The following is a 25,452-nucleotide window of genomic DNA, read 5'->3' as shown; positions in this document are numbered from 1 at the left end:
TCTCTCTCTCTCTCTCTCTCTCTCTCTCTCTCTGTGTGTGTGTGTGTGTGTGTGTGTGTGTGTGTGTGTGTTTTAGGAAAAAAGAAACTCCTGGGATGAAACCTTAATGTGATGGAGTCTCCCACCAGTGGCCACATAAATCTTCTATTCTGAAAACAAATGGGGATTGAAGAGTGAAAGAAACAGCATCACTGTAGAGAAGGAAGATTGCATTTTTTTCAGATGTTACTATAAACTGTATATTTCATACACAGTAGAAATAATTTACAATTAAAAATTAGCAATTTGTACTTATAATAGACAGTATATATTATTTTGGAAAATATAAAAATTATACCAATCAGTAACATTATTTCAAGGTGGTTTCCCAAGACATTATCAGGACATTTAATAGAGAATAGCACACAGTAGGTGCTCAAGGAAAGACAGCAGTTTGAAGCAATTCTTAGACTCTCTTTGGACTACATTAAACTGGCAGGTCTGCAGGTCAGATCCAGCTATGCCAACATCCTGGGGCACCCAGAATGGGCATTATACATCTCAATATCAGCTCTGGGAATGAGAATAATCCTGTAATGAGCAGGTTTAGTCTTTGCTGTTTGGCACTGAGCCTGGGGAGGAGGGTGCCCTGCGTTTTCTTTCTCTCTCTTAGCCGTGTCTGCCCCTTTAACCACAGGTTGTCCAGAGAAACAAAAACTCTCCTCCCAAGGGATTATGATCCTCCCAACTGTACACCAGAGGCTCCAGGCCACAGTGGCATAGACGCCATCTAAAGAGGAGAAGGCAGGAAGGAGGCAGCATTGTGGTAGAAGCAGCCTTGAAGAAGGAGCAGGAGGCCTTCTGGATCAGCAGTACCTTAGCTGGTAAGGAGATGCATGTGGCAACATGGGGTGGGGGGACTGTATCTAGCTCAGCAGCAGTAAAGAAACAGGCTATGTCACCGTGATACAGCCCTACAGACCCAAGGCCGAACGACTTTGGTAGTTCTACATAGTAAAAGCAAAATTCAGAATTCAGAGAGATATACCATAGAAGTATTCACCTGAGTGGCCAACTGTTCCTCAATAACTTTTCCCACTGCTAAGTTTTCTTTTTAAACTCTGGAGATCATGAAATATTTAGAAATAATTTAGTTCAACTCTCTCAATTTCACAGAGATGTTTCTGGAGACATTTTTAAAAGCATGTTTATGTACCAATTTCTCCAAAGGTGTTGTTTTGGTTTAAAATACTTAATAGACTTCAGATTTTGCCCTGGAACTGCATACACTTCCCCACGATTCTCACGTCAGGAAATGGCTTTGTTCAAAGCAAAATGGCGACTCCCTAGAGTTCTGTGTTCTCTTTTAAAGCCCATCGTTACCAAAATCAGCCCCCAAATCAAACAGACCAGAAGATGGAAATGAAGAAATGTTATTGCCAAGAGATATCCCCAGACCAATGGAGAACCTACTCGGTCTTGTGTGTGTGTGTGTGTGTGTGTGTGCAGTGTTCACTCTCTATGTGTGCTCAGAATGCAGAAGACACCAGGATGTAGTCAGTGTAGATCTGTTCACAGCATGTCGTTTTAGATTTGTTTGCATATTGATTCATTGGGATGTGAGAAATAAGAATGCTCCATGAAAAATCATTATGTTTTCACTTGGTGGAAGAGATGAAGATAATTTTTTTTCTTTTAAGATTGACACTATTCGTAGATAGAAGAGTTTTCTGGATGTCCATGTCTTGAAAGTCTTTCCAGCTCATTAAACTGAGACTGAGAAAAGGTGAAATGAATGGACGTGAAGGTGAAGATGCTTTGGGTGATGGAGCTGGAGTTGGTCCCAGAGATGCAGGGTACAGTGGTAGAAGAGTCGGATGAACGGTAGCTTTTGTCCTTTTTTACTAGAGTCTTCCAGGATAAATGGGGTGAGGTTCAAATTTTGTTTTATTACGGTTTTGGGTTTGTTGAGAGAGGGTCTCAGTAGTTCCAGCTGGCCTCAAACTCATGAAAATCCTCCTGCCTTAGCTGAGTGCTAGGATCACAGCATGAGCCGCCAGGCCTGTGTTTGGCTGTTCTCATGCAGCACTTTTGAGTACCAGGCAGTGGGCAGGAATTTACAGAAGCCCAACAACCAGCCAAGAAAGACAGACAGTATTATCGTTACTTTGTTGCACAGATGAGAATGAGAAGTAAATTGTGTGTGCATCTCTGTGTGTGCATGTGTGTTTGTATGTGTTATAAAATTGTGGGGGCAACTGTGTATGTGGTACATGTTATATGGCATATATATATGCGTGTGTGTGTTTGCACATGTGTATGCACATGTGCACGTATGTTGGAAGAGTGAAAGGTGGCTCAATTCTGCAGCATGTTCAGTTGTGAACACAGCCCACTCTTTTCCTCCTTTCCTCTCTGCTTTATTGTGATACCTCAAATCCATTTCCAGAAAATTGCCTGGGGAAGCCACAAATACTCTCTTGTTATTGTTTCTTCTCTTTTTGAATCATATTGGTTATTTTGTTTTTTTGCTTGTTTCTTTGTTTTGGTTTTTCGAGACAGGGTTTTTCTGTGTAGTTCTGGAGCTTGTCCTGGAACTAGCTCTGTAGACCAGGCTGGCCTCAAATTCACAGAAATCCAACTGCCTCTGCTTTCCGAGTGCTGGGATCAAAGGCATGCACCACCACTGCCCTGCTCTTAAATCATATTGATAATTAACAACACATATTAATTACGCAAGTTAATTCGTTTCATTATAATGTTTCCATGCATGATCCCTCTTTCTACACTGACACAAGAGAGTTTAATACCAACAATAAAAACAGACATAGTTCCTCAAGGGCTGGGGCCAACTGCATTCTGAGCAAAGGGACATGAAGAGGACAGGGAAAGGACACAGCAGCCTGAGCCCCGTGCTCTGTTGTTTGTTGTCGCCTGCTTCAGACCCACGTTCCCTTTGCACCTGCATGTTTTTCCACTCTATGCAAACTAACTCTCTGGAACTAAAAGGCAGAAGGGTGAGGGTGTGCACCATAGACGAGAAGGAAACACAAAGGACATTGTCCACAAGGTCCCATACCACAGGAGCGGCTGGCATTGGCTCTGCCACCATGAGCAAGACCATCTTGGGCAAGCTACTTCAGTCTTCATCAGCTTCCATGTCTTTACCTACAAAGGGGAAACAACAGCAGCTCCAGCCTCACAAGCTTTTATTGCGCGTGTAAAACAGCAGCAGGGATGGGACAGGCTGGCTGCTCTAAAGCGAGAGCTGCATGGACCGTGGCTCTTTTTATTGGCTCTAAGTCACCCTCGGTGCTAAGAATGGAATGCACAGCTACGCAGCTTCTACTCACAGCAGCTGGGTTAGACAAACAGGGCTCGTGTATGGAAATGATAGCGCATGCAGACTGCTGTCGTCTGAATAATACAGGGCGTGAGTTGCGGAAGAAAAAAAGGAAGAAGTAGCTATAGAATTAGATGAAAATACAAATGGAAGAACAGGTGGGCAATTTTATTGCTATCACAAGCTAATTTGAAAGAACTGGGAATACAATCCAAGTATCCTGATTCACGAGCAATAGTGCTCCATGAAATTGTGCCGTGACACTACCCACACTGCAGGGATCTACACCTGGAGAGTCCTCTGGACAAGTCGCACACTTCCCGTGCATTATCTCATTAAATCTTCATAATGGGGAGTAACGGATTGCATTACCCCCATACCAACGAGAACCCTGCGGTACAGGAAGGGGAACAGTTTTCCCAAAGCTGTATGGCCATGAAGTATGTGGTTCAGGGCTTCAGTGAAAGTTCTCAGTGACTTGTTAGAGGGATCATGGGCAGAGGAGAATAGGCTAGCTGGAATCAAGGCGACTGGCAGACTGTCTCTTCACGGTGGAAGTGGAGGTTTGACGGTTTTACAGCTGTCCAGGTTTTTAGAGCTGATCTGGTCACAGGCAGAATGAAGAAGCGTTGGGGGGAGGGAAACGACACCAATAGTGACTTGTGGTGACAGATCTATATGAGGATGGAGCGTTCTGCAGGAATCCACTTCCCAACCTCCAGCTGACAGTCCCCACTCATCTACCCCACAGGCATTTCCCACGTCTTATCAAAAGACGAAGTCCTCTGGTAATCATGAAGGTTCTTCTCCACTACCAGAGATTTAGATTCATCTGGCTCACCAAGTCAGCCGGCCGGCACTTTCACAGAGACCCCCAACTCCGGACTCCTCTGACGCTTGCTGACTTTGAAGCCATAAATCGCCTTGAGAAGCCATTACCCAAGAACTTTAACTTTGCTGCGGATGTGCTGGACCAGTGGTCCCAAAAGGAGAAGGTATACGACGGCAGGTCTCCACTGGCCCTGTTGTTCTGTCTTCCACGTGCTATCACTGTGTCCAGTTCAAATCAATCTTTTATCTCAGTGAGGGCAGGAACCTAGATGGCTTATAAGTACCAAGAGCCCATACACACTCTTCTTCATTCCGATCAGTTTCTGTCTTTTTGTTCCTCTCAGAGATAGGATCAGATTAATTTAACCTTCTTTACAAGACCTGGAGAGGAAAATCTCTTCCCCAGCATACTGGGGAGCAGGTGTGGAGAAGGCGTAGTGGCAGATAGTCTTATCTGCCCTCTGTGGGATCAGCTTTCTGTGACTGTGACAAAGGACGTAAGATACACAACTTAAAGAGAAGAAAGATTTCTTTGGGTTCGTGGGTGCAGAGATTTCAGCATATGCTCAGTTAGCCCTGTGGCAGCCTAGGGCGTCCTAGGGAGATGCATTGTGAGGAAGACTGCTCACTCCAGGGCAGCTGAGCGGGGAAAGTCCAGGGCCTGGGGTTTGATTATTCTCTTCTTTCCACTGGGCTCTAGGGCCACTGGATAGGGACCAGTCTTGTAAGCATACGCGTCTTTAGGAACCGTGCCTGTTCACACATGTGTCTTTAGCTGACACCTCCAAACCATAGCACATTATTTTCTCTTTCCCATGTGTTCCTGGCCAGTCTGGAGAGAGGCCAGCCAACCCCGCCCTGTGGTGGGTGAATGGCAAAGGAGAGGAAGTAAAATGGAGCTTCCGAGACCTGGGCTCCCTGTCCCGGAAGGCTGCTAACGTGCTCACCAAACCCTGCGGCCTGCAAAGAGGAGACCGGGTGGCTGTGATTCTGCCCCGCATCCCCGAATGGTGGCTCATTAATGTGGCTTGCATGAGGACAGGTCAGTATAACAAACGTCACGGTTGTAAAACAAAGAGACCAAAACTTGAGGATTTTCTGATCTTTCAGCTTTGTACAGCTATCCCTAAAGACAGTAGAAAAAGGAAAGTTGAAACTGAGAGCAATCACGTTGTAATAATAGTAACAACCTTAAGAGAGTGATTGGTGTTACTGTGATCATTTTGCAAGGCACAGTGATGTTAAGACATTTGTCAAAAGTCATGCCACTTGAAAGTTACACAGTTAGGGATCTGGGGAGATTGCTCAGGGGCAAAATGCTTGTTGTGCAAACATGAGGACCTGAGTTCCTACATAAACGCTTGGCATCGAGAGACAGGTGCCTGTAACCCCAGCACTGTGGGGCAGAAGCAGGCACATCCTCAGGGCTTGCTAGCTAGCCATGTCTAGTCAAAACAGAGAGTCTAGGCTCACACACACACACACACACACACACACGCACACGCACGCGCACGCACACACACACACACACACACACACACACACACACACACACACACACCAAAGCTGAAAGCGAGACTCCCACGGTTCAGAGTTACACACAAAGCTCCACAGAAGCCAATGTGAATGTCAGTACTTCTTCACAGCACAGAGTGCTGTGCTCCCCCCTCAACCCAGAGTGCGCTCTTCTGAGTGTGTATCTGGATTCTCTGCAACATGAAAATCAAAAAGAAGAGCAAGTATTGGGGGAAGCAGAAACTTGCAAGAATATGAAGTACTCTGGACCCAAGATGGAAAAACATCCACTCAAAAGAACTGCTATATCCAATTACACATTTTCCCCAGTGTAGTAATATAGTGCACCCCAGGTAAAAGTGATAGGGGTCAGTGAGCCATAGCCTGCAGGTTCCCCTGTTTGGGTAAATAGAATTTTTTTGCTCTGCAGCAAACATGCTGACTGAGACCAAGATCAATCCTACAATTCACAGAGTCTAACATACTCACCAGGCCCTTTATATGAAGAATTCTCTAATTTCTGCTCTAAAAAAAAAAAAAACCCACAAACTTCAAACAGCAAATAAAAAAAATGAGACTGCGTAAGGACAGATTACTAAGGAGGAGAGAAAGATGTCTGTGCAATGGTATTAAAAAGCTTACAGAAATGGGAACAACGTTAAAAAATGATAAATAAAAAAAGATGTAAGTTTAGTTGAGGTGCTGATTGCTGATTGAATGTCTGACTCCTGATGGAGTAGCACTTAAAAGACAATTTGCCCTAATGATAACATAATGATATTAATATAATCAGGGGAATTTCATAGGACTTAATATGCTCTTACTGCTATTAAAACAGATGGAAGCAGGAATATAAAAATGTTTATTCACAATATGAAAAGGAGACACAAGGGGAAATCAACCATGGTTGGAAGAAGATTAAGAGTGGCTTACCTGTCATAAAATATGCACTGAATATTACTCAACATAGCTTGTTTAAATTATAAAATCGGTGAATATAAAAATATAAGCTAGTGTTTAAAAAAACAGTTCATTAGATGAAGGAAATCAGCTGCAGACCTGTTTTCTCCCCAGAATGTCAAATTATTTATGGAAATTTTTTAACTGCTTGCACTCCCCCCATGGCAAACTGTTTTGATTTTTGCTTCAAGGCATACAGAGTAAAGCCAAGACACTTGCCATCCAGCAAATATTTTCTGTCTGAAATCCATGAGAAGACCCTGCCCCCACTCCCAAGGTGGCAGTCTAGCCATTGAACACATTCACAAACCCACCAAGGAAACCATACTTGTCAATCATTAAGAACAAATGATGTGTAAGAGAAATTGTTTTGTATTTTTATATTCACTGGTCATTCTGGGATCCTCTAGCATGTTGTATTAAGAGCTTAACCAGTTAAAATCTAGTCAATCCTTTAGCATGTTTTTGTTAAGAGAATAAGAGCTTAACCAGCTAAAATTTACTCAGTAAAATAGCCTTGGGGTGGCAGACGGCTCAGCAGGTAAAAGTGATGGCTATGCAAGTCCAGAAACCTGAGTTTAAACCCTGAGGCCTAAAGGTGGGAGGAGAGCAGGGACTTCACAAAAGCTGTGGCCTGTCCACATGCACACCACAGCATGAGAGTCTCCATGCGCATGCATACACGTGCACAGACATACACACACGCACGCACACACACACATGCACGCACACACACACACACACACACACAAACACACACAACTTCCTATTTAGCTGATTTCAGAATACTCAGCAAGGACTACATAACTATCCAGCTCAGGTCTTGGGAATAATGGAAGTGTCTTTTTGGCTTTGTGACCCTTGGGAGAACGGTCATCCACCGGCATTCGATACGTACTGAGTGAGGTCATGTTCTGCGTGACGTTGTCTTCATGAATTCAGGTGAGAGAGTCAAACCACCCTCTCTCTGCCTTACATCTAATCCTGCCCCATGTGTTCTCATGGGAGGCTTTGAAAACCTGTCTCTGGCTAGTGTGTAGGATGAAGAGGGATTAATCAAACACTGCCCTAATCATCTAGGCAAATCTTGGCAGTACCAGACCATTGCATCAGCGATCAGCAGGCTGGCCCTGACACTCACCAGCAATCTCAAAAGCTGCCTGCACCTAGCAGGGCGGCTTTGAAGGGTAATCCTGGGTTACTGAGATGGCTCAGTTAGTAACGGCACCTACTCGCAAGCCTAGCTACAGGAGTTCAATCCCAGGACCCACAAAAAGGTAGAAGGAGAGAATTTAATCCACAAACGTATCATCTGACCTCAATGAGAAACACGCAAATAGTAGATAAATAAATAAAATTTCTTAAGTCTTTGGAGAGTAGTTGCTAAGCATCTGAGCTGTACAACCTATCAAAAAATAGTGGGCAGGCATTTTTACATCCACATATAGTTTTTCCCTCTGTTCTGTTGTATTGATGTAAGATGTATATATTAGAGAACATTTGCAAAAAAAAAAAGTAGCACATGAAAAAAAATTCTAGTATCTTGGTACCTTTTAAATTTCTATTATTTTTTCCTCTCAGTCACAGGGGATTATCTTGCAAGACTCACCCTGGTTGAAAAGATTGAATGAGATAATGTTAATAGAAAATATGTCATAAAATGCAACATAAGGATTAAGTATTACATAGTCATTGCATAATCACATTCAAACCTGACATTAAAATGGCCAGAGAGACCAAAGCCTCAAGGCTAGTAAGTTGCAAGACCAGGACTAAAGCCAAGGGCTGTCAGACTCCAAGGCCAGAGCTCTAATGATCCTACACGCCCAGGACCTGTGGGATGTCCCAGGGAACCAAGACACAGCTGAGATCTGAGTCCCCCCCCCCCCCCAAGACCGACATTTCCCCATAATCTCCAGAACTCAGGAATTGCTTTCTGTTTCAGGGCTTGTCTTCATGCCAGGAACCATCCAACTGACCAGGAAAGACATCCTCTACCGGCTACAAGCATCCAAGGCCAAGTGCATAGTGGCCAGTGAAGATGTGGCCCCCGCAGTGGACTCCATTGTGTCAGAGTGTCCCCACCTGAAGACTAAACTCCTGGTGTCTCCGCACTGCTGGGACGGGTGGCTCAGCTTTCAGGAGTTACTTCAGTGAGTATGTGAGGTGGGAGGTGCTCGCCACCGCACAAATCATAGCTCCATCTCTGAATCTGCTTATCCAGTGACTCAGTAGTATCTTGAGCTGATCTGGGGGTCTTCCCCTCTGTGCATCACCTGCATGCAATGCTCACAAAGGCCAGAAGAGGGCATTTGATCTTCAGGAATTACAGATAATTGTGAGCTGTCCTGTGGGTGTCAGGAATTGAACCTGGGTTCTCTGCAATAACAGATGCTCTTAAACACTAAGCCATCTCTCAACCCCCCAAAAGAATCATTTAGCTAAATGACTTACTGGTAAAAGGAAGGAATACAGCTCTGTCCTGACTTTCCTGTTTCCTCCGTGGCTGGTGACGAGTGTGCTATAGAAACTGGCCTCTGCCCAGATCCTGGGCCACAGCGATCACCAGTCTTGCTTTCATTCCTTGGACACGTTCTAGCTCAGGGCCTTTGCACCAGTCATTTTTTCTACTCGTTTTCATAGCTGTTCCTTCTTGTCAGGTTTCAGGTCACATTTTACCATGAAGTGTTGCTGCCCCTGACCAACTTGATGAAAGCCATAGGCTCTTTTCTCTTCACATCTCTGGTCCCTCTGAATTATCAGACTAGTCTCTTGTTCTCATAGATTTAGCTTCATCTAGTTCACCATTTGGTTTTGTAAATAAAGTTTTATTGGCACACAGGGGTGCTAATTTATTTTTTATATTGTCTGTGACTGCTTTCATGTAATGATGGCAAATTTGGGCAGTTGCAATAGAGACCTTATTGAAGACCGAGCCTAAAATGTCTGCCATCTGTCCCTTTGCAGGAAACATGACAGCTCCTGCCTTCAAGTATATGTTCAAAGGAAGCCACAGCTTTGCTTGCATATTTAGCTGATGCCTTTGTCTTCTGCATCTAATCACACACAGCTGGGTGCTGATGAATATTTAACAAGCAGTTGAACAAATAGATAGCTTAACCTCAGTTTTCATCATATGTAAAACAGGGATAATTACACTGCAAACATCTAATGATATTTGAGGAGAAAATAAGCTAACATACAAAAAAAATTCCTAAGTTTTTAAAAACTGAGAAAAATAATCATTGACCATTGATCATATAAATAGCATTATACTTATTTAAGTCACTGATGTTTTGTAAACATAAGTAAGTTGTGAACCCAGCTAAGTAAAATGACATTTCCTAATCTATGAAATCAGGATCATGACAGTATAGGGTTGCAGAAAAGACAAATGGGGTAAAGTAAGGGTTTCCATTGCTGTAAAGAAGCACCATGCCCGCAACAACTCTTGTAAAGTAAAATTTTAATTGGGCTGGCTTACAGTTCAGAGATTTAGTCCATTAATATCATGGTGGGACATGGCAACACGCAGGCAGATATGATGCTATAGAATTAGCTAAGAGTCCTACATCTTACAGGCAACAGGAAGTGGTCAGTGACACTGGGCGGTATCTTGAGCATATGAGACCTCAAAGTCTGGCTCCATAGTGACACACTTCCTCCAACAAGACCACACCCACTCCAACAAAGCCACACCTCCTAATAATGCCACTCCCTAAGAACTTATGGGGGCCAACTACATTCAAACTACCACAGACAAGCTCGGCACAATGCCAAGAACAAATAGCAATTGCAATTGTATTTGAAGGCTGATTCCCACAGAGAATGAAGAAAGAAGGAATGGGGTTGGTTGGCTTTGCATTGACTGGGTGGCTGGCGTACCTTCATTTGGAGAAAGCTGGGACTGCCAATGCAGCTTGGCGGTACAGTGCTTGCCTTAGAATGACGAGGCCTTGGACTCCATTCCCAACACTGCAAAAATGGAAATTCAAAACAGGAAGGGTATATTCAGGAAGTCAAAGCAGAATAATGGAGATCTTAGAAATCAGATTAAGTTACACAGCAAGACACTATCAAGAGAGAGAGACAGAGAGAGGGGGGAGGGGGCAGGGAGGGAAGGAAGAGAACAGCAGAGATGGTTATAAGATAATAAGTTCAGGTTTAGGGGCTGGAGAGATGGCTCAGTTGTTACTACACTGACTACTCTTCCAGAGGACCCAGGTTCGATTCCCAGCACCTACATGGCAGCTCACAATTATCTGTAAGCTCAGTTCCAAAGGATCCAATGTTCACTTCTGGCCTTCATGTGTCTACATGCAGGTGGTGCACAGACATACATGCAGGTAAACCATGCCTTAAGATAATAAGTTATCCACCAGCCACAATTATATCAGGGGTCTAAGAAGATCCGGACGTCTAGCAGGTGGAGAACGTGTGAGTCTCAGGGGTAAAGATAAATATCTTAAAGTTACCAGGAAAGAGTCAACTCTGAAACTCCAGAGCTTGGAACTCAGGGAAGAGAGAAAAGCAGACTTCAGCGTAACCCCCTGCTCATCTTCCTGCCTCTCAGAGAGTCTAATGTCTCTTCCTTTAGCAAAGAGTAAACATGTAATGAAAGCCTTGAATTAGTAGGTTTCCTTACTGAATTAAGAAATGTCCAGAGACGAGAGAAGTCCCCTAACCTAGGATGTTAGATAAATATTCCCTGCTCTGGTTCCCTAAACATCCAACTTCACCAATATTTGTACTGAAAGGAAAAAATTCAATGATCTTTTTTCTATTTTGAAGAAAGAGAACTATCAAAACTATCTCAATATTCTGTGAAACTATTTTTGGCATTATGAGCTGAGTATGTTTATTACATAATGGTCTGTATTTTACAGTTTCAATGGAATGGTGTCATTCATGGTTAAAATTAGTTGAGGACTGGAGATATAACTTAGATGATAGAATTTGCCTAGCATGTGTGAAGCCACGAACTTCTCCAATGCCTTGTAATCTGGATGTGGTGGCATGTGTGTGTGATCTCAGCACTTGGGAAGTGGAGGCAGGAGGATATTTAGCATCATTCTCAAATGCACAGTTATCAGCTAGCCTGAGGTCTACAGACAATGCCTCAACACAAAATGATAGAACAAAATAAAATTCATTGAAATGAAAACTTTCACTTGAAATTTTTTCAAAAAGGGAAATTAAAAATATAATGCATGAGGCAGGGTCTGGTGGTGTATGCCCTTAATCCCAGCACTCAGGAGGCAGCGGCAAGCGCATATCTATAAATTTGAAGCCAGACTGGTCTATATAGTGAGTTTCAGGGCAGTTAGGAGCTGCATAGTGTGTGTGTGTGTGTATGTGTGTGTGTGTGTGCGGTATGTGTGTGTGTGTACTTCAAACATTCTGGAATATATATCAATTATCCATCACCGACCAAGAGCCTATTCAATACTTACCTGATGTATAAATGAGTGTAATATTGTATTCACTCACTGTGGTGAGTCAGAAGTTCATCCATGATTCACCAGTGGCAGCTGGTCTCTGTGCCACATCATCTTGGTGGGGTCAGAATATCGGAAACAGGTTTACTCATAAGCTAGCGGTGCTGACTGACAGCAGAGGCTCTTGAGTTCCATTCACAGGGCCCCTCCTTGAAGCAAGACAATCTGAACATCATCTGAGGCAGGAAAAACAACTGTAAAGTCTTTGCAAGCTGACCAAGCATCTGTTGTGGCACTCTGTTGTGCCAGATTAAGTCATAAGTCTCACTGGATTTAAAGATGGAGGACTCTGCTCCATCCTTCAGTGTGGGAGCTGTTTGTCCTGGTATGGGAGGAGCTGACGAGCTGTCTGCACAGCTTTACACAGATTGCTACCACCTAAAATGAATGCTTTCCACCTTAGTACTGACCCAAAAACCGTGGATGCAAACAGTACAGAGGGCTGCCATAACTGACTGACAAAGCTAGCATGGACCCCAGCTTAACTGTCTTTCATGGTCCTGTCTTTGCTATGATGCCAGCATGACCAGGAGAGTCCCAGACGTATGTGCTACATACATTCTATACATGCATAGTATTCTTTGGCTGTGAGACAGGATGGATGGGATGATGGGAGGTGGACAGTGTCTCTACTACTGTTTTTTTCTCATGAAGATGTATGCGTGGGGTTCATGCCTGTGTGTGTTTTCATGCATACAGGCGCATATATATGAGTCCACATGTATGTGCATTTAAGTAAAGGCCTGAGGCTGACATAAGATGTCTTCCACAATCTCTCTCATTACCTTACTCATTGAGGCAGGGTCTCTTGATGAACTCAGAACCCACCAATGTCACTAGTCTGGGTATTAGTAGGGTAGCTAGTTTGCTCTAAGGCTCCTGTCTCCACCTTCCAAGCAATGGAATTACAGATAGTCCACACACCTGCCTGGTATATACATGGGTGGTGGCATCCAAACTCTGGTCTTCGTGGGCCATCTTCCCAGCCTTCATTACCCTTTTGTAAAACAAGCAAATGTCTCCTATATGTAGGGCTTTATACGTATTGACTAAAATTCTTCCAGGCCCATTTTTAAACCAACCACTAAAAAGGGAAAGAGTGATCCTGATTGGCTTAGATTAATTATGACTAACTGAGGTACTTCTCTCCCCAACCCACCCCTGCAAGCAAGTTGCTACCTAGTACCAGAACAAAATCACACTTCTATTTGCTCAGGGAAAGGGGAAGATGGCTACTGGTAGATACTAGCTGTTTCTGTCAGAGTTATTGATGAGATTGAGCAACGAAAACATTTTTTTTCAACGAAAACATTTTTCAGTCTGATCTCAATGTATTTGATTTTTGAGTCTAAAGGTCTTCCTCCATGCCACAGTTCTTGAAATGGTGTTGATTTACAAAGATTCAATGCTATTTTCAATTTTTTATATAAATTACAAAGACATTAAGATAAATGATGGAGGAGGGTCATCTTTCTATCTGTTGCTTTCATTGGTTAATTAATAAAGAAACTGCTTGGCCTTTGATAGGACAGAAAATTAGGTAGGCGGAGTAGACAGAACAGAATGCTGGGAGAAAGAAGCCGAGTCAGGCAGTCGCCATGATTCTTCCACTCCAGACAGACGCAGGTTAAGATCCTTCCTGGTATGACACCATCTCATGGCGCTACACAGATTATTAGAAATGGGTTAATCGAGATGTGAAAAATAACCAATAAGAGGCAACAGATAACGGGCCAGGCAATGTTTAAAAGAATACAGTTTCCGTGTAATTATTTGGGGTATAAAACTAGCAGTGAGGTGCTGGGCGGGAACGCAGCCCACCACCGCTCCTTACTACAGATAAAGTGTATGCGTTTTTGTTATTGACTTTGGAAGTCCCCTTGGTTGTCTATTTGGCCTACAGAGAAATGAGCTTTAAAACGAGGACTTATGCTGTTGAATTTTTGCCCTGATCTTTAGAGTTCCTCTAAGAAGGTCTGGAAGTTTCTGCTCAGGGAAGCTTTGTGGTAGGTTTAGTTCTGGACTCCCCTGTAGTGAGAGGGAAGCGAGAGCAGAACAATGACAGAGTGGACTGGTCTGTCTTCAGCCTCCATTTTGGGGTTCATCTACAGATCGGCTTCTGAAGAGCACAGCTGTGTGGAGACAGGAAGTCAAGAACCGATGGCCATTTACTTCACCAGTGGGACCACAGGCTCCCCTAAGATGGCTCAGCACTCACAGAGCAGCCTTGGCATTGGGTATGCCCTTTGTGGAAGGTAGGAGAGAAAACTGTGGTTTTGTTCCTGTGTTGTTTGTGGCTAGGTCTCACACTGTAGTTAGTTCTGGACTGTAAATCACTGTGCAGCCTAAACTGACCTCAAATTGACAGCAATCTTCCTCTCCCCACCGCCCAAATTTGGCATTGCAGGAGTGCACAACCACACCCATTCTTTGTTTTGTATTCAGTTTCCCAGGATGCCAGGGTGGGTGTCCAGCTGCCCGTGTGACACCTGTCCTTGAATGGCTATTAAGATATCTCTAACAGACTCAATGTCCCATCCCCACCCTAGCTAAATGATGCCATCTAATTAAGGATCAAGCAAGAATTTAGGACTGGTCCTTGATTCACAGCATGTCTGCCTTCCTCTCCTCATTGCCAGGGGAATCTACTTACCCCGAAGGATCTTTAAAAACACGTTTACCTAAAACTGTCACATTGCTCTGTTTAATTTTCCTTATCCTGAAAGTTAAGGCATTCAATGATTAATCTCAATCATTGACCTGTAAGATCTAGAATACCCAAGGGATTGTTTTCTGTATGCCTAGGGGGTTGCTATCTTGATTCAGTTCACTGAGGTGGGAAGACCTGCCCACCGTGGGTGGCACCATGCCCTGGGCTGGAATCCTGGGCTGTATAAAATGTTGAACGTGAGCTGAGCACGAGCCATGCATCAGGCTCTGCTTCCTGACGATGAACCAAGTGTTACTGGCTCCCTCAGGTTCCCACTACCAGGACTTCCCAGCAGGGTGGAGTCTACACTGCAGCTGGAGAAAACTAAGCCCTTCCTCCTTTGGTCCCCATATTTTATCACAGCACTTTAAAAGTAAACACCTTATCTACTCTTCCTATAACATGTTCATGCTTAGTTCACATTACTGTGTGCTTGTCCCTACTCTGTTTCCCTAAAAGAAGAGGTCTGTGTGCTGCACAAAAGCAGTGCCTTCTACACACCATTTGCTCATTAAATATTTGGTCTAGCAATGGAAAATCCCATAAAAGACACCAAACCCAGCCCTCCAGTCTACTCCCAGATGACATAAGATTCAGAAAAGTCATTTTAGGTAGAAGGGGCACTAGAACCCTGCACTTGCTCTGAGGCTGCTTCCACTGTGTTGTACGGCAAGGCTACTCCTCAAAAACACTGCTGTTTGTTTTCCAGTTCTATGTTTGGTTGTTTGATGTGGGATTCCCTCTGTATGCTGTGAATACCATTGGTTAATAAAGAAACTGTCTTAGGCCTGTGATAGAGTAGAGCAGAGCTGGGCGGGACTAAACTGAATGCTGGGAGAAAGAAGGGCAGAGTCAGAGAAGCCATGGAGCCGCAGCTGGAGGCATCTGCGCTGAAATTTTTCTGGTAAACCTGTGGCCATACACAGATTACTAGAAATGGATTAAATTAATATGCAAGAGATAGCTAATAAGAAGTTAGAGCTAATAGGCCAATCAGTGATTTAAACAATATAGTTTCTGTGTGATTATTTCATGAGTCTGGGCGGCAGGGAAATGAACAAGCAGCTTAATACATTTGTTTGTTTGTTTGTTTGTTTTTGCTCTGGTTTGTTGCTTTTCTGTGTGTAGGTATTGGCTGGACTTGACACCCTCAGATATCATGTGGAACATGTCAGACACTGGCTGGATCAAGGCTGCCATTGGTAGTGTGTTTTCTACGTGGCTTCGGGGTGCCTGTGTTTTTGTGCACCGGATGGCCCAGTTCAACACTGATACCTTCCTGGATGTAAGTCTTGATCCCACAAAATCATAAAGAAGGGATTCCTCAGACTCCAGGGCTTCCCAAGGTTCTGGAAATCAGTTTTTTTTTTCAAGAAGCAAGGTCTCGGGTAGTTGACTTCTGGAATCACCTACCACACTGTCAGAGGGAAGTCCAGGCAGCAGCTGTAGGTCACTCAGGGTTCACACATGTAGATAAAATATGGCAGCGGAGGAACATATTTCTAAAAAGCAGAAGACTGAAGTTTAAACACAGCTGTGTACAAACTGTGTGACTTTTTTTTTTTGCTAACTGATCTAACACGACAGATTGAAGAAGGCCTTAAGAGAAATTTAATAAGGTAAAGGAAAAGGGCTCTCTGCATCAAGTTTAGCAAGCGTTCTGAAAAAGAACGGTTTACTCCAGTTTCAACACCTCCTTTGCAAAATAAGAGCATTTTTTACTTTACAAAGAGAATGTACATTGTTGTAAAAATCTCTAGAGGACTGTGTCATTCTCAGAGGTATACGTTACCAATACTAAAATGTTAAGCCTCTGACACGTAGCGAGAAAGTCCGTTTTATGAATTAAGAGTCATTCTTGACATCATGACGGCGCCGCTGGCCTACGCCCTTGAGGACAACACTGCCTGGAATGCTCATGTTTAATTCCACCTGCGAACGCGTTGACCGATGCAGCGGAGCCTGCTCCTCCCCTAAGGGCTTCCCTGAAGCACAGCAGTTTCACTAGATTTTCAGGCTTGACCTAAGGAACTGGAAGTGGAACAAGCCCAGCACAGCTTAAGTCCCTCTAAAGTGCCTGTTCCCGCACTTGCTTGCTATTCTCTGGAGGCTGGCTGTCCTCGACAGAAATGGTGCTGCATGTGTCTGGGCTCAGTGCAGCACAGTCACGTAGGCAAATATGGGTATGAGTTCACAAGAGTTCACCATACGAAGTTCTGAAGTTGAATAAACCAGTTCACGCTTTGGATTGCTGTCAAACTCAGCACTTCACCTACTGAAGCTGACAGTATATTTTCCTTTTTGTTAGGGTGGTAAATTTTTCTATTAATTAGAAACAATCATCATACCACTAATGACAGCTGGTGACTATTTACTTTTTTATCCCATGTGATTAGCAGGCAGTAATGGGAAAGAGAGGTTGGAAATGTCATCTCCAGCTTGGTCTCTAGCTGACCACTCTTGACATGTCTGTCTTTCTGCCATCCAGACGCTTACCACGTATCCCATCACGACCCTGTGCAGTGCTCCTACTGTGTACCGGATGCTCGTACAAAAGGACCTTAAGAGGTACTGGGCAGAACTCTCCATTGGAAGCACAAGCAGAAGCTGTCATCCAGCATTACAGAGCTTCTTCCACCACTCAGAGTGGCCCACGAGCCTGCATCTCACAGTATTGACATCTTGACCAATTAAGATTGTGTCCAGGAGCTATTCTGTATACTGTGTGATGCTGAGTAGAGGCCAGTAGCATTGTTGCTCCTTTCCCTACATTCATGATAATCAAAATGCCCCAAGATGTTACCTAGTACCTTATGGAGACAAAATCATATAGCAGCTTAGGATCCAGGAGAAGGGTTAGGGAGATAGTTCAATCAGTCACATGCTTGCCACTCAAGCATGAGGACCTGTGTTTGATCCCCAGAAACATGGGGACAGAATCAGCCCTTTCACTTTAAGGCAAGACAGGAAAGCAAAAAGCATACCTTTGCGTCCTTGAAGAAAAGCTAATAAAACTTGTGACTTCGGGATTATAAATGTGCTGGTCAAACCATCTGCCTGTCAGGTAGAGTTGCAATGTATTTTTATACAACTAATTAAAATTTAGCACACGGTGTTGTGTGAAAATCTTTTCCTAGGGAGACAAAACAACACATATCTGCTTACCCCAGATAGGCAGTCAATGACAGACCAAAGTACAGACACCACCAAAGTTTAACTTAGTGAACAATGAGTTTTATTGGGTTACTTACTTGAGCTTGGGTAGCGGTTACAGGAACGGAAATGACTCAGAAATAGCAGTATCATCAAAGTGTATCCTAGTACCAGTAACAGCTCACAAAAGCTGGGAACCTGGGACTCACTGCACAGCCTGACAGCAGCTCTACAGTTTGGTAATTGTCCTTTCCAAGTAACGTGGTTGGTTTAAACCTCTTGCAGGCAGCTCGGATGTTTTCTGTTTCTTCCAGACAGCTGTTGTGGTCTCAGCCTTCTCTGCAGATCAGTTTGTCTGAGTCTTCTTTTCAACTTTTATTGCTTACTCTGGCAGGGAGGGGTGTGAATCTGGTAAGTTTCAGGAACTTCCTGAAGCTAGTTTGAGTTATTTCCTTACAGTTTTAAGAAGCTTCCCTGCAGGAAGGAATGTCTCAGTCTTGAAGGAAACAGTTACACAACACATGGAAAGAGAAAGAAAAGAATTCTTGAGTCCTGTAGGCTTGGCCCTCTTCCTTTCCCACTAAGGCTGGATGTCCCGGGGAGGAATGCTATGAGAGACACGGACAGGCATCCCTTCTTTTCTTGTCAGTGTCGCCTTCTTGTGGCTATCAACGTGAACATCTTGGCTCACATTTCAAGCATAACCCAAAACTATATAGGGGTTACTTGAAGATAGAGGATATATTTTGCCCAAATAGCCTCCTGTTTCTTTGAGGTCCTGTCATGTATGCTGAGTCAGACTGTCCCAGGCTTTCTTGTAGGGATCCAATTGGTCACTAGTTAAAAACAAAAACAAAAGATCAAAAGTCAAGCAGGCAGGGCTTTGCTACATACTTTGACCTCACTAAAACCCCATTCATTTCATGTCCGAGTCTGTGACAAGGATTCAGTGTGGATAACATGCTTGGGCAATCTGCCTGAATCTGGTCACAGTGCAGAGTATCCCACTTGATGCTCCATTAGTGGGGAGGCTGTTACAACTTCCCTAATCTCTCTAGGCCCCTCAGCCTCCCCACCTGTAAAATGGGGCCTGTAAGAAATTTAAGTGTTCCTACCACCTAATCTGTGTTATAAATGATATAACACAATCGTAACTATAATACTGTGTGTTATTATTAGCATTTTTCTACCCTTTTCCCCTCTACCTTCTCCACCTGCCAAATCCAAGTTTCTCCAGGAACCCTCTTTTCATCACTCACGTGACTAGAAGATATCCAGCAATATAGGAGGTGTTCAAAAAATACTTTAGCCATGAACATTTCTGGGACCCATTTCTCCTAGCTCTTCTGTTGCTTGAGCATCTGAACTTGTGATAAAATATTCTCCCCCAAAGACCAGGCAACTCTGTCTCTCCAGATACCAATTCAAGTCCCTGCGGCACTGCTTGACAGGAGGGGAGCCGCTCAACCCAGAGGTGCTGGAGCAGTGGAAGGCGCAGACCGGGCTAGAGCTCTACGAAGGCTATGGACAGACTGAAGTGGTACATTTGAAGGGCAAAGCTTAAGTTTCGAAGTTTTTCCTCAATGGCCATGGGAGATTGGGTCCAAGATCCTAGAAGATAGCAAAATCCTCAAATGTTCAGGATTTGCATGGAACTTAAACACATCTTCCTTTATATTTTAAATTGCTAGATTACCTATGACACCAATACAATGTAAAATTACTATTTGAAGTTACTATTTAAATAGCTGCTTTGCTGTGTTAACTGGGAAATAACAGTACAGCAATGCTTAAATATATACAATATAGGTGCAATATTTATTTGTTTGTTTGCTTGCTTATTTATTTTGGTTCTTCAAGATAGGGTTTCTCTGTGTAGCTTTAGCTGTCTTTGAACTCCTTCTGTAGACCAGGTTGGCCTCAAACTCAGAACTCAGAGAGCCACCTGCCTCTACCTCCTGGGCGCTGGGACCAAAGGCGTGTGCCAACACCTCCCAACAGGTGAAGTAAACCTGCATTCTTCAAACCCTTAGTTGATTCCAGAGATACAGAATCTATGCATATGGAAAACTGGCTGTCTAATGGGGCTTATTCAGCCCCAGGATTGGCCACTGAGTCCTTGAAGTGCCCCACTCAGGCTCCAAATCTTTATGACATTTCTCAGAATATCCTGTTGCAAATAGTTATCATAATTTGTGAATTGCTCAGCTTGGGATGCCTAAAGGGGAACTATTATTGGCCTTTCTGCCTTCTCCATGCCCAGGAGCTTTCTTGGGGAACTTCGAAACTGATGGGCTTTTCCATTGCACTGAGAAGTACCTCCCCGCCCCTGAGAGTCTCTGGGAGAACTTATTCCAATGTGTATACAATGGAGCCTAGAAGGCATGGTTTGCAGCTGAGTGGTCCTCAGCTACGTGTGGCAGGATATGCCTGTCATTCCAGTTCACAGGCAACTGAGGAAAGAGGATCTCATATTCAAAGCTAGCCTTGGCTATATCATGGGTCTAAGGTTACCCTCAATTATAAGACCTTTAGACCTTGTCCAAACCATAACAATAAGAAAGAAGTATGGTTCTCAAAACAACACTATAGATACCATATAGAAATGTAGCAGAATGCAAATCCTTAGATCCAACATCACTGGATCAGAACCTTGAGGGTGAGGCTCGCCCCAGAAGATAACCCTGTATTCTGGGAAAATCAGGCAAAATAGTGGGGAAGGGACAGGTGCAGAGTCTGCAGGGGTCAGAAGAGAATATTGAACCCCTGGAACTAGATTTACAGGCAGTTGTGAGCTGTCAGGCATAGATGTTGGGAGCTGAACTTGGGTCTTCTGGAAGAGCAGTTTGCATCGCTAAACACTGAAACATCTCTCCAGCCTTCTCCATCTTTTTGTTCCCTTGTTTGTTTTTGAAACAGGCTCCCTCACTGAACCTAGAACTTACCAATTGGGTTAGACCGGCTGGCACCTCCCCGACATTAGGCTTACAGGATCACAACCACCACACACAGCTTTTTATGGGAGTGCTGGAGATCAAAACTCAGATCCCCATGTTTGATGACAAGCACTTTATTAACTTGACCATCTCCCCAATCTCCAAAACTGAATACTGTTTGTCAGAATTTATGCACCTATATAAAACATGTCCTCTTTATAGGGAATAATTTGTGCCAATCGCAAAGGACAAGAAATTAAACCGGGCTCCATGGGAAAAGGAGTGGTGCCCTATGATGTGCAGGTGGGTTGAGAAAATAGCTGGAGAAATAGGAAAGAATGCTTTGGTTTTCCCCTCTTTGAACCACTATTCATGACCTGTTTCCATTTTATGAAAAGAAATTGGGGGTAAAGACTCAACTTATTTCTTTTATTCCAGATTATAGATGAAAACGGAAATATCCTACCAGCTGGCAAAGAAGGGGAAATTGCCCTCAGGCTGGAGAACACTCGGCCCTTCTGCTTCTTCTCTGAATATGTGGTATGAACACGAAGAACATGTTAGTCATGCCTGAATACAGAAATGGGCCCAGATTTCATGTCCACCATGCTTGCTATGTCTTTGGGCAAGTGTTAAATACAGGTCTATTTCATTAGCTGTAAAATGAGGAGAATGACATCCATTCCATGAGAGTAACATGAACATGAACTCTACACGTAAGAAACCCATTATAATGGCTCTCCTCGGAGAGGAAAGGTGGACCAGCTGAGAGAGAAGTTGAAGGCAAGTCCCAGAGGTCACAGGAAGGTGTAGTTCTCAGATCTTTTGTGTTCTATGCTTGGAAGTGCCCTTTCTAAAAACCCTGACTTCTCTCTTACAACGATGGTGTGAAAGTCACTCAGTGGATGACTCGGGGGTGTGCTGTCACACCCCATCTGTTCTGGCCAGACTAACCCCCCAAATGCCATCTTTCATTGGTAGGACAATCCAGAAAAGACGGATGCCACAATCAGAAGAAATTTTTACGTCACTGGAGACAGAGGAGTAATGGACAATGATGGTTATTTCTGGTTTGTCGGCAGAGCTGATGATGTCATTATATCCTCTGGGTTTGTGGATTTGCTTTCCTAGAAAGGGATGACATGGCAGGGTAGGAGATGCCCTGCTTGGGGAGTGTGGCAGTCAAAGGCTCCCTCTCCTCTGCAGGTACCGGATTGGACCGTTTGAAGTGGAGAGCGCACTGATAGAGCACCCAGCGGTAGTTGAGTCGGCTGTTGTCAGCAGTCCGGATCCCGTCCGAGGAGAGGTAGAGGGCTTGTCAGAACTAACGCAGCAATTTCATTATCCAGTTCCGTCCATGTGTCTCCAGCAAAGGCCAACTCAGGGTACTCCTTAGACTCTCATCATAGGGTACATGTATGCAGGAAATCCACTTTACAAATGAGTTCTATCCCAAAGAAATCTGGGATTCTTTGGGTGGCTCATGACAGGCAGAAACACCCTTCAATTCAGGGATCTAATCATCCGAGCACTCCTGAGATATTAGAGAGACTCAGTCTCTCTTGTCTGCCTCAGATCCTTCACATGACTTCCTCCCATCACATACCAGGCAGCTCCAGGTACAAGTAAGCATAACTCATCCTTACCCCACCAGGAAGGAGTGAGTTCTCTTGGAACCGTTTCAATCCCATCAAATAGCTAGCCAGTGTGTCTCAGCAATGGTGTAGCCAACTGGCTAGACCTAGATGATATGCTGGGCAAGGAAGCTAAGTGCTGGTCATTCTGCCAGAACAAGGCAAGGGGAATATAGCTTAGACAACCTGGGCACTGCTGTCTGTGGGTAACAGACACCTCATAAGCAAAAGCATCAGACTTCAACTCCCACACAACTGTTACAGCTCATTACGAAAATGAAAACAGAAAATCGTGCCAAGGTCCCCCCCAAAATTCCCGTGGGTCTATTTTAGAGGAACATCTCCCTTTCCTCCTGGAGGTTTTCTGAAGACTTAGCAAGCAGAAAAACGTTGGATCAGTATGGCTATCAGTATCCCCTCCCATCTTTTTCTGTCCCCCCTTCTCACATGCCAGTGACCTTCCACAGGGGTATTCTGAACAGCCTCCTCTTGCCCCCTCCACTCTTGATCTAGTCCAATCTCCAAAATATCTTTCTCCTGCCACCACATCCGCATCTTTCCAACGTAACTGATTTCAACTGAATTCCAGAATTTCTCCTTCAGATCATAGTCTTTAGAATCTCCATTCATCCTGCTCAACATGCCTCTCCCTGTAGAAGTGTCATGGCATAAATGTTCACTTCTAAATCAAGGACTGCCATATATAATCAGCTGAGCAGAAATGCCATGTCCAGGTGACAGAAACAGAACTTATGACCCCCCACATTCACAGTCCAGTCCTCTGGAAAGAGATCCCCCGCTGTACTTTATAATCTGGACCCAAGTTCATTCGGCACCTCTGGGTTTTGCACTGCTATGAACAGTCAATACCTGTGTTCAGCAATGGTTCCAAACCCTGCATGTGTCTTATAAGCCAATGGCTTTTCTGCACAGGTGGTGAAAGCATTTGTAGTATTAGCTGCACCCTTCAAGTCCTCCAACCATGAGAAGTTAACTGCTGAGCTTCAGGATCATGTGAAAAATTCAACAGCACCTTACAAGTACCCAAGAAAGGCAAGTGCAAGTTACCTTTGTCTATATTGGATTTGACTTTAGACTTGTTATGTATCCTAAAAGACACCTTCTGAGTTTGTTTTACTATGGAAGTTTTTGTTCTAAAGTGTTTTATATTTAGAATACTACAAATGGTATTTTTTAAAAAGAACTTAAAAAAAAAACACTGCAGGGGCTAAAGGTATGGTTCCTTGCTGGGTGAGGATCTAAAAACCCATGCAAATGCGGGGTGGGTATGCTGGCCCACCTGCCTATAATTCTAGCCTTGGAAGGCAGAGATAGAATATTAGAACAAGCTGACCAAGGTGGAGATATGAGAACATCAGAACAGGCTGGCTAGCAAGACTAGTCATATCTTAGTACTCTGGCCTCCGTAAATGGTGGAAGAGTAACTGAGGATGATCTCTGTCCCCAATCCCAGGTCTCCACAGACATAGGTATACATGTGCTTGTGTACCCACGCATAGCTGTGCTCACACACATGCAAAGAAAACACATACACATATTGACTGCAATACGAAGACTGTTTTCAGGATTAAGTAGGCCCATTTTAAAAGGGGACGGTGAATGGAAGTGGATGAATCACCACGTACCTAACTTTTAGAAGTGGCACCTGATCTAAAGAATAAACTAGGCTATGGTAAGCCTATAAGCCCAAGATGTTCAAGTGGCCTCATTCAACTCTCAAAAGGACAAGCACATATAAAGACAAAGATGGCCACAGAACCTTCCCGCACTGGAGTACTGTCAGCTGCAACGGAATGACAAGACCACTCCATTTCTGCTGGCATCATTTAGGCCAATATGTAATTCATGTGATTTGATCCAACCATCCTTACACTTTCTCCATTAAAATGAGTAAACTGGTAACTCTTTTGACTTTCAGAAAAGAGATGTGAAGGCATTTAAAGATACAATATAATCTTGAGAGAAGAAATCGAAAACAAAAGTTTATAGGCAAATCAGGGGAAAACTCTACATACTTGATAAATTACCCCTAAGATTTTCCTCAGATTCTTTAGTTCCCAGCACTGAAAGACCCAAGGTTTTAAAAAAGGGGGCCATTCTCTGAATTAGATGTAGAAGACAGTTGAGTTCTAGGTCTAAACAGAGGAAAGCCAAAAAAAGGGGTGGGTGGGTGAAGTGATTATTTACTTTTGGCAGGACACACAACACTGGGAGCCTTAGTGTCTCCTACTGCACAGACAGTAGGGATGAGACTAATGGAACAAGAGCCTCACGGTGTGTTTTTCTATCAATCAGGTGGAATTTGTTCAAGAACTCCCGAAGACGATCACTGGGAAAATCAAACGCAACGTGCTAAGAGACCAGGAGTGGGGCCGAGTGTAGCTGGATGAGAACGAGGAGGTTTTATGTGAGGGCACAGTTGTTTTAGTACTTGCTTCCTGGAAATTCAGTGACTACACACATTCTTAAATGCTTTAGGATTTGTTTTTTCCTGTTAGAAAAGTTTTTGTATTGTACGTAGTTAAACAATAAAAAAACCAAGAGAGCAGTCATGAGTTCCTTGCTCGTGCTCTCTCTCCTTCTGCTCCTGATTTGGACCTTGAGATTTCTGTCCGGTGCTCCAATGTGGGTCTCTGTCTCTGTCTTCTTTCATCGCCTGATGAAGGTTAATATTCAGGAGGATGCCTATATGTTTTTCTTTGGGTTCTCCTTATTTAGCTTCTCTAGGATCACTAATTATAGGGTCAATGTCCTTTGTTTATGGCTAGAAACCAAATATGAGTGAGTACATCCCATGTTCCTCTTTTTGGGTCTGGCTTACCTCACTCAGGCAAGGAACTCAGGACCACAAGGGGTGCACCCACACATTGAG

At 43.8% G+C, this 25,452-nt stretch overlaps 1 protein-coding gene across 1 annotated transcript; it reads left to right on the top strand.

Moving 5' to 3' along the window:
• Positions 1-4,116: 4,116 nt before the first annotated feature.
• LOC102001996 (acyl-coenzyme A synthetase ACSM4, mitochondrial) lies at positions 4,117-24,962 on the top strand. Its single transcript, XM_026781498.1, has 13 exons — positions 4,117-4,317; positions 4,985-5,195; positions 8,574-8,781; positions 14,238-14,381; positions 15,965-16,121; positions 17,325-17,404; positions 19,406-19,529; positions 21,148-21,228; positions 21,364-21,465; positions 21,907-22,034; positions 22,132-22,231; positions 23,493-23,612; positions 24,876-24,962. Exons 1-13 carry the CDS (start codon positions 4,117-4,119, stop codon positions 24,960-24,962), a joined length of 1,743 nt encoding a protein of 580 aa, XP_026637299.1.
• Positions 24,963-25,452: the final 490 nt, after the last annotated feature.

This window comes from Microtus ochrogaster, chromosome 8, assembly GCF_000317375.1.
Source record: "Microtus ochrogaster isolate Prairie Vole_2 chromosome 8, MicOch1.0, whole genome shotgun sequence".
NCBI classification, from domain to species: Eukaryota; Metazoa; Chordata; class Mammalia; order Rodentia; family Cricetidae; genus Microtus; species Microtus ochrogaster.
The sequence above is the reverse complement of the archived record's forward strand: the minus strand, read 5'-3'. Positions and strand labels throughout refer to the sequence as shown.

Bases quoted from the DNA above. Each gene is read 5' to 3' on its own strand.
- LOC102001996 (XM_026781498.1), top strand. From the start codon at position 4,117: ATGAAGGTTCTTCTCCACTACCAGAGATTTAGATTCATCTGGCTCACC. The intron at 4,318-4,984 runs GTATACGACGGC...GTTCCTGGCCAG, and splicing joins AGTGGTCCCAAAAGGAGAAG to TCTGGAGAGAGGCCAGCCAA. The intron at 14,382-15,964 runs GTAGGAGAGAAA...TTCTGTGTGTAG, and splicing joins GGGTATGCCCTTTGTGGAAG to GTATTGGCTGGACTTGACAC.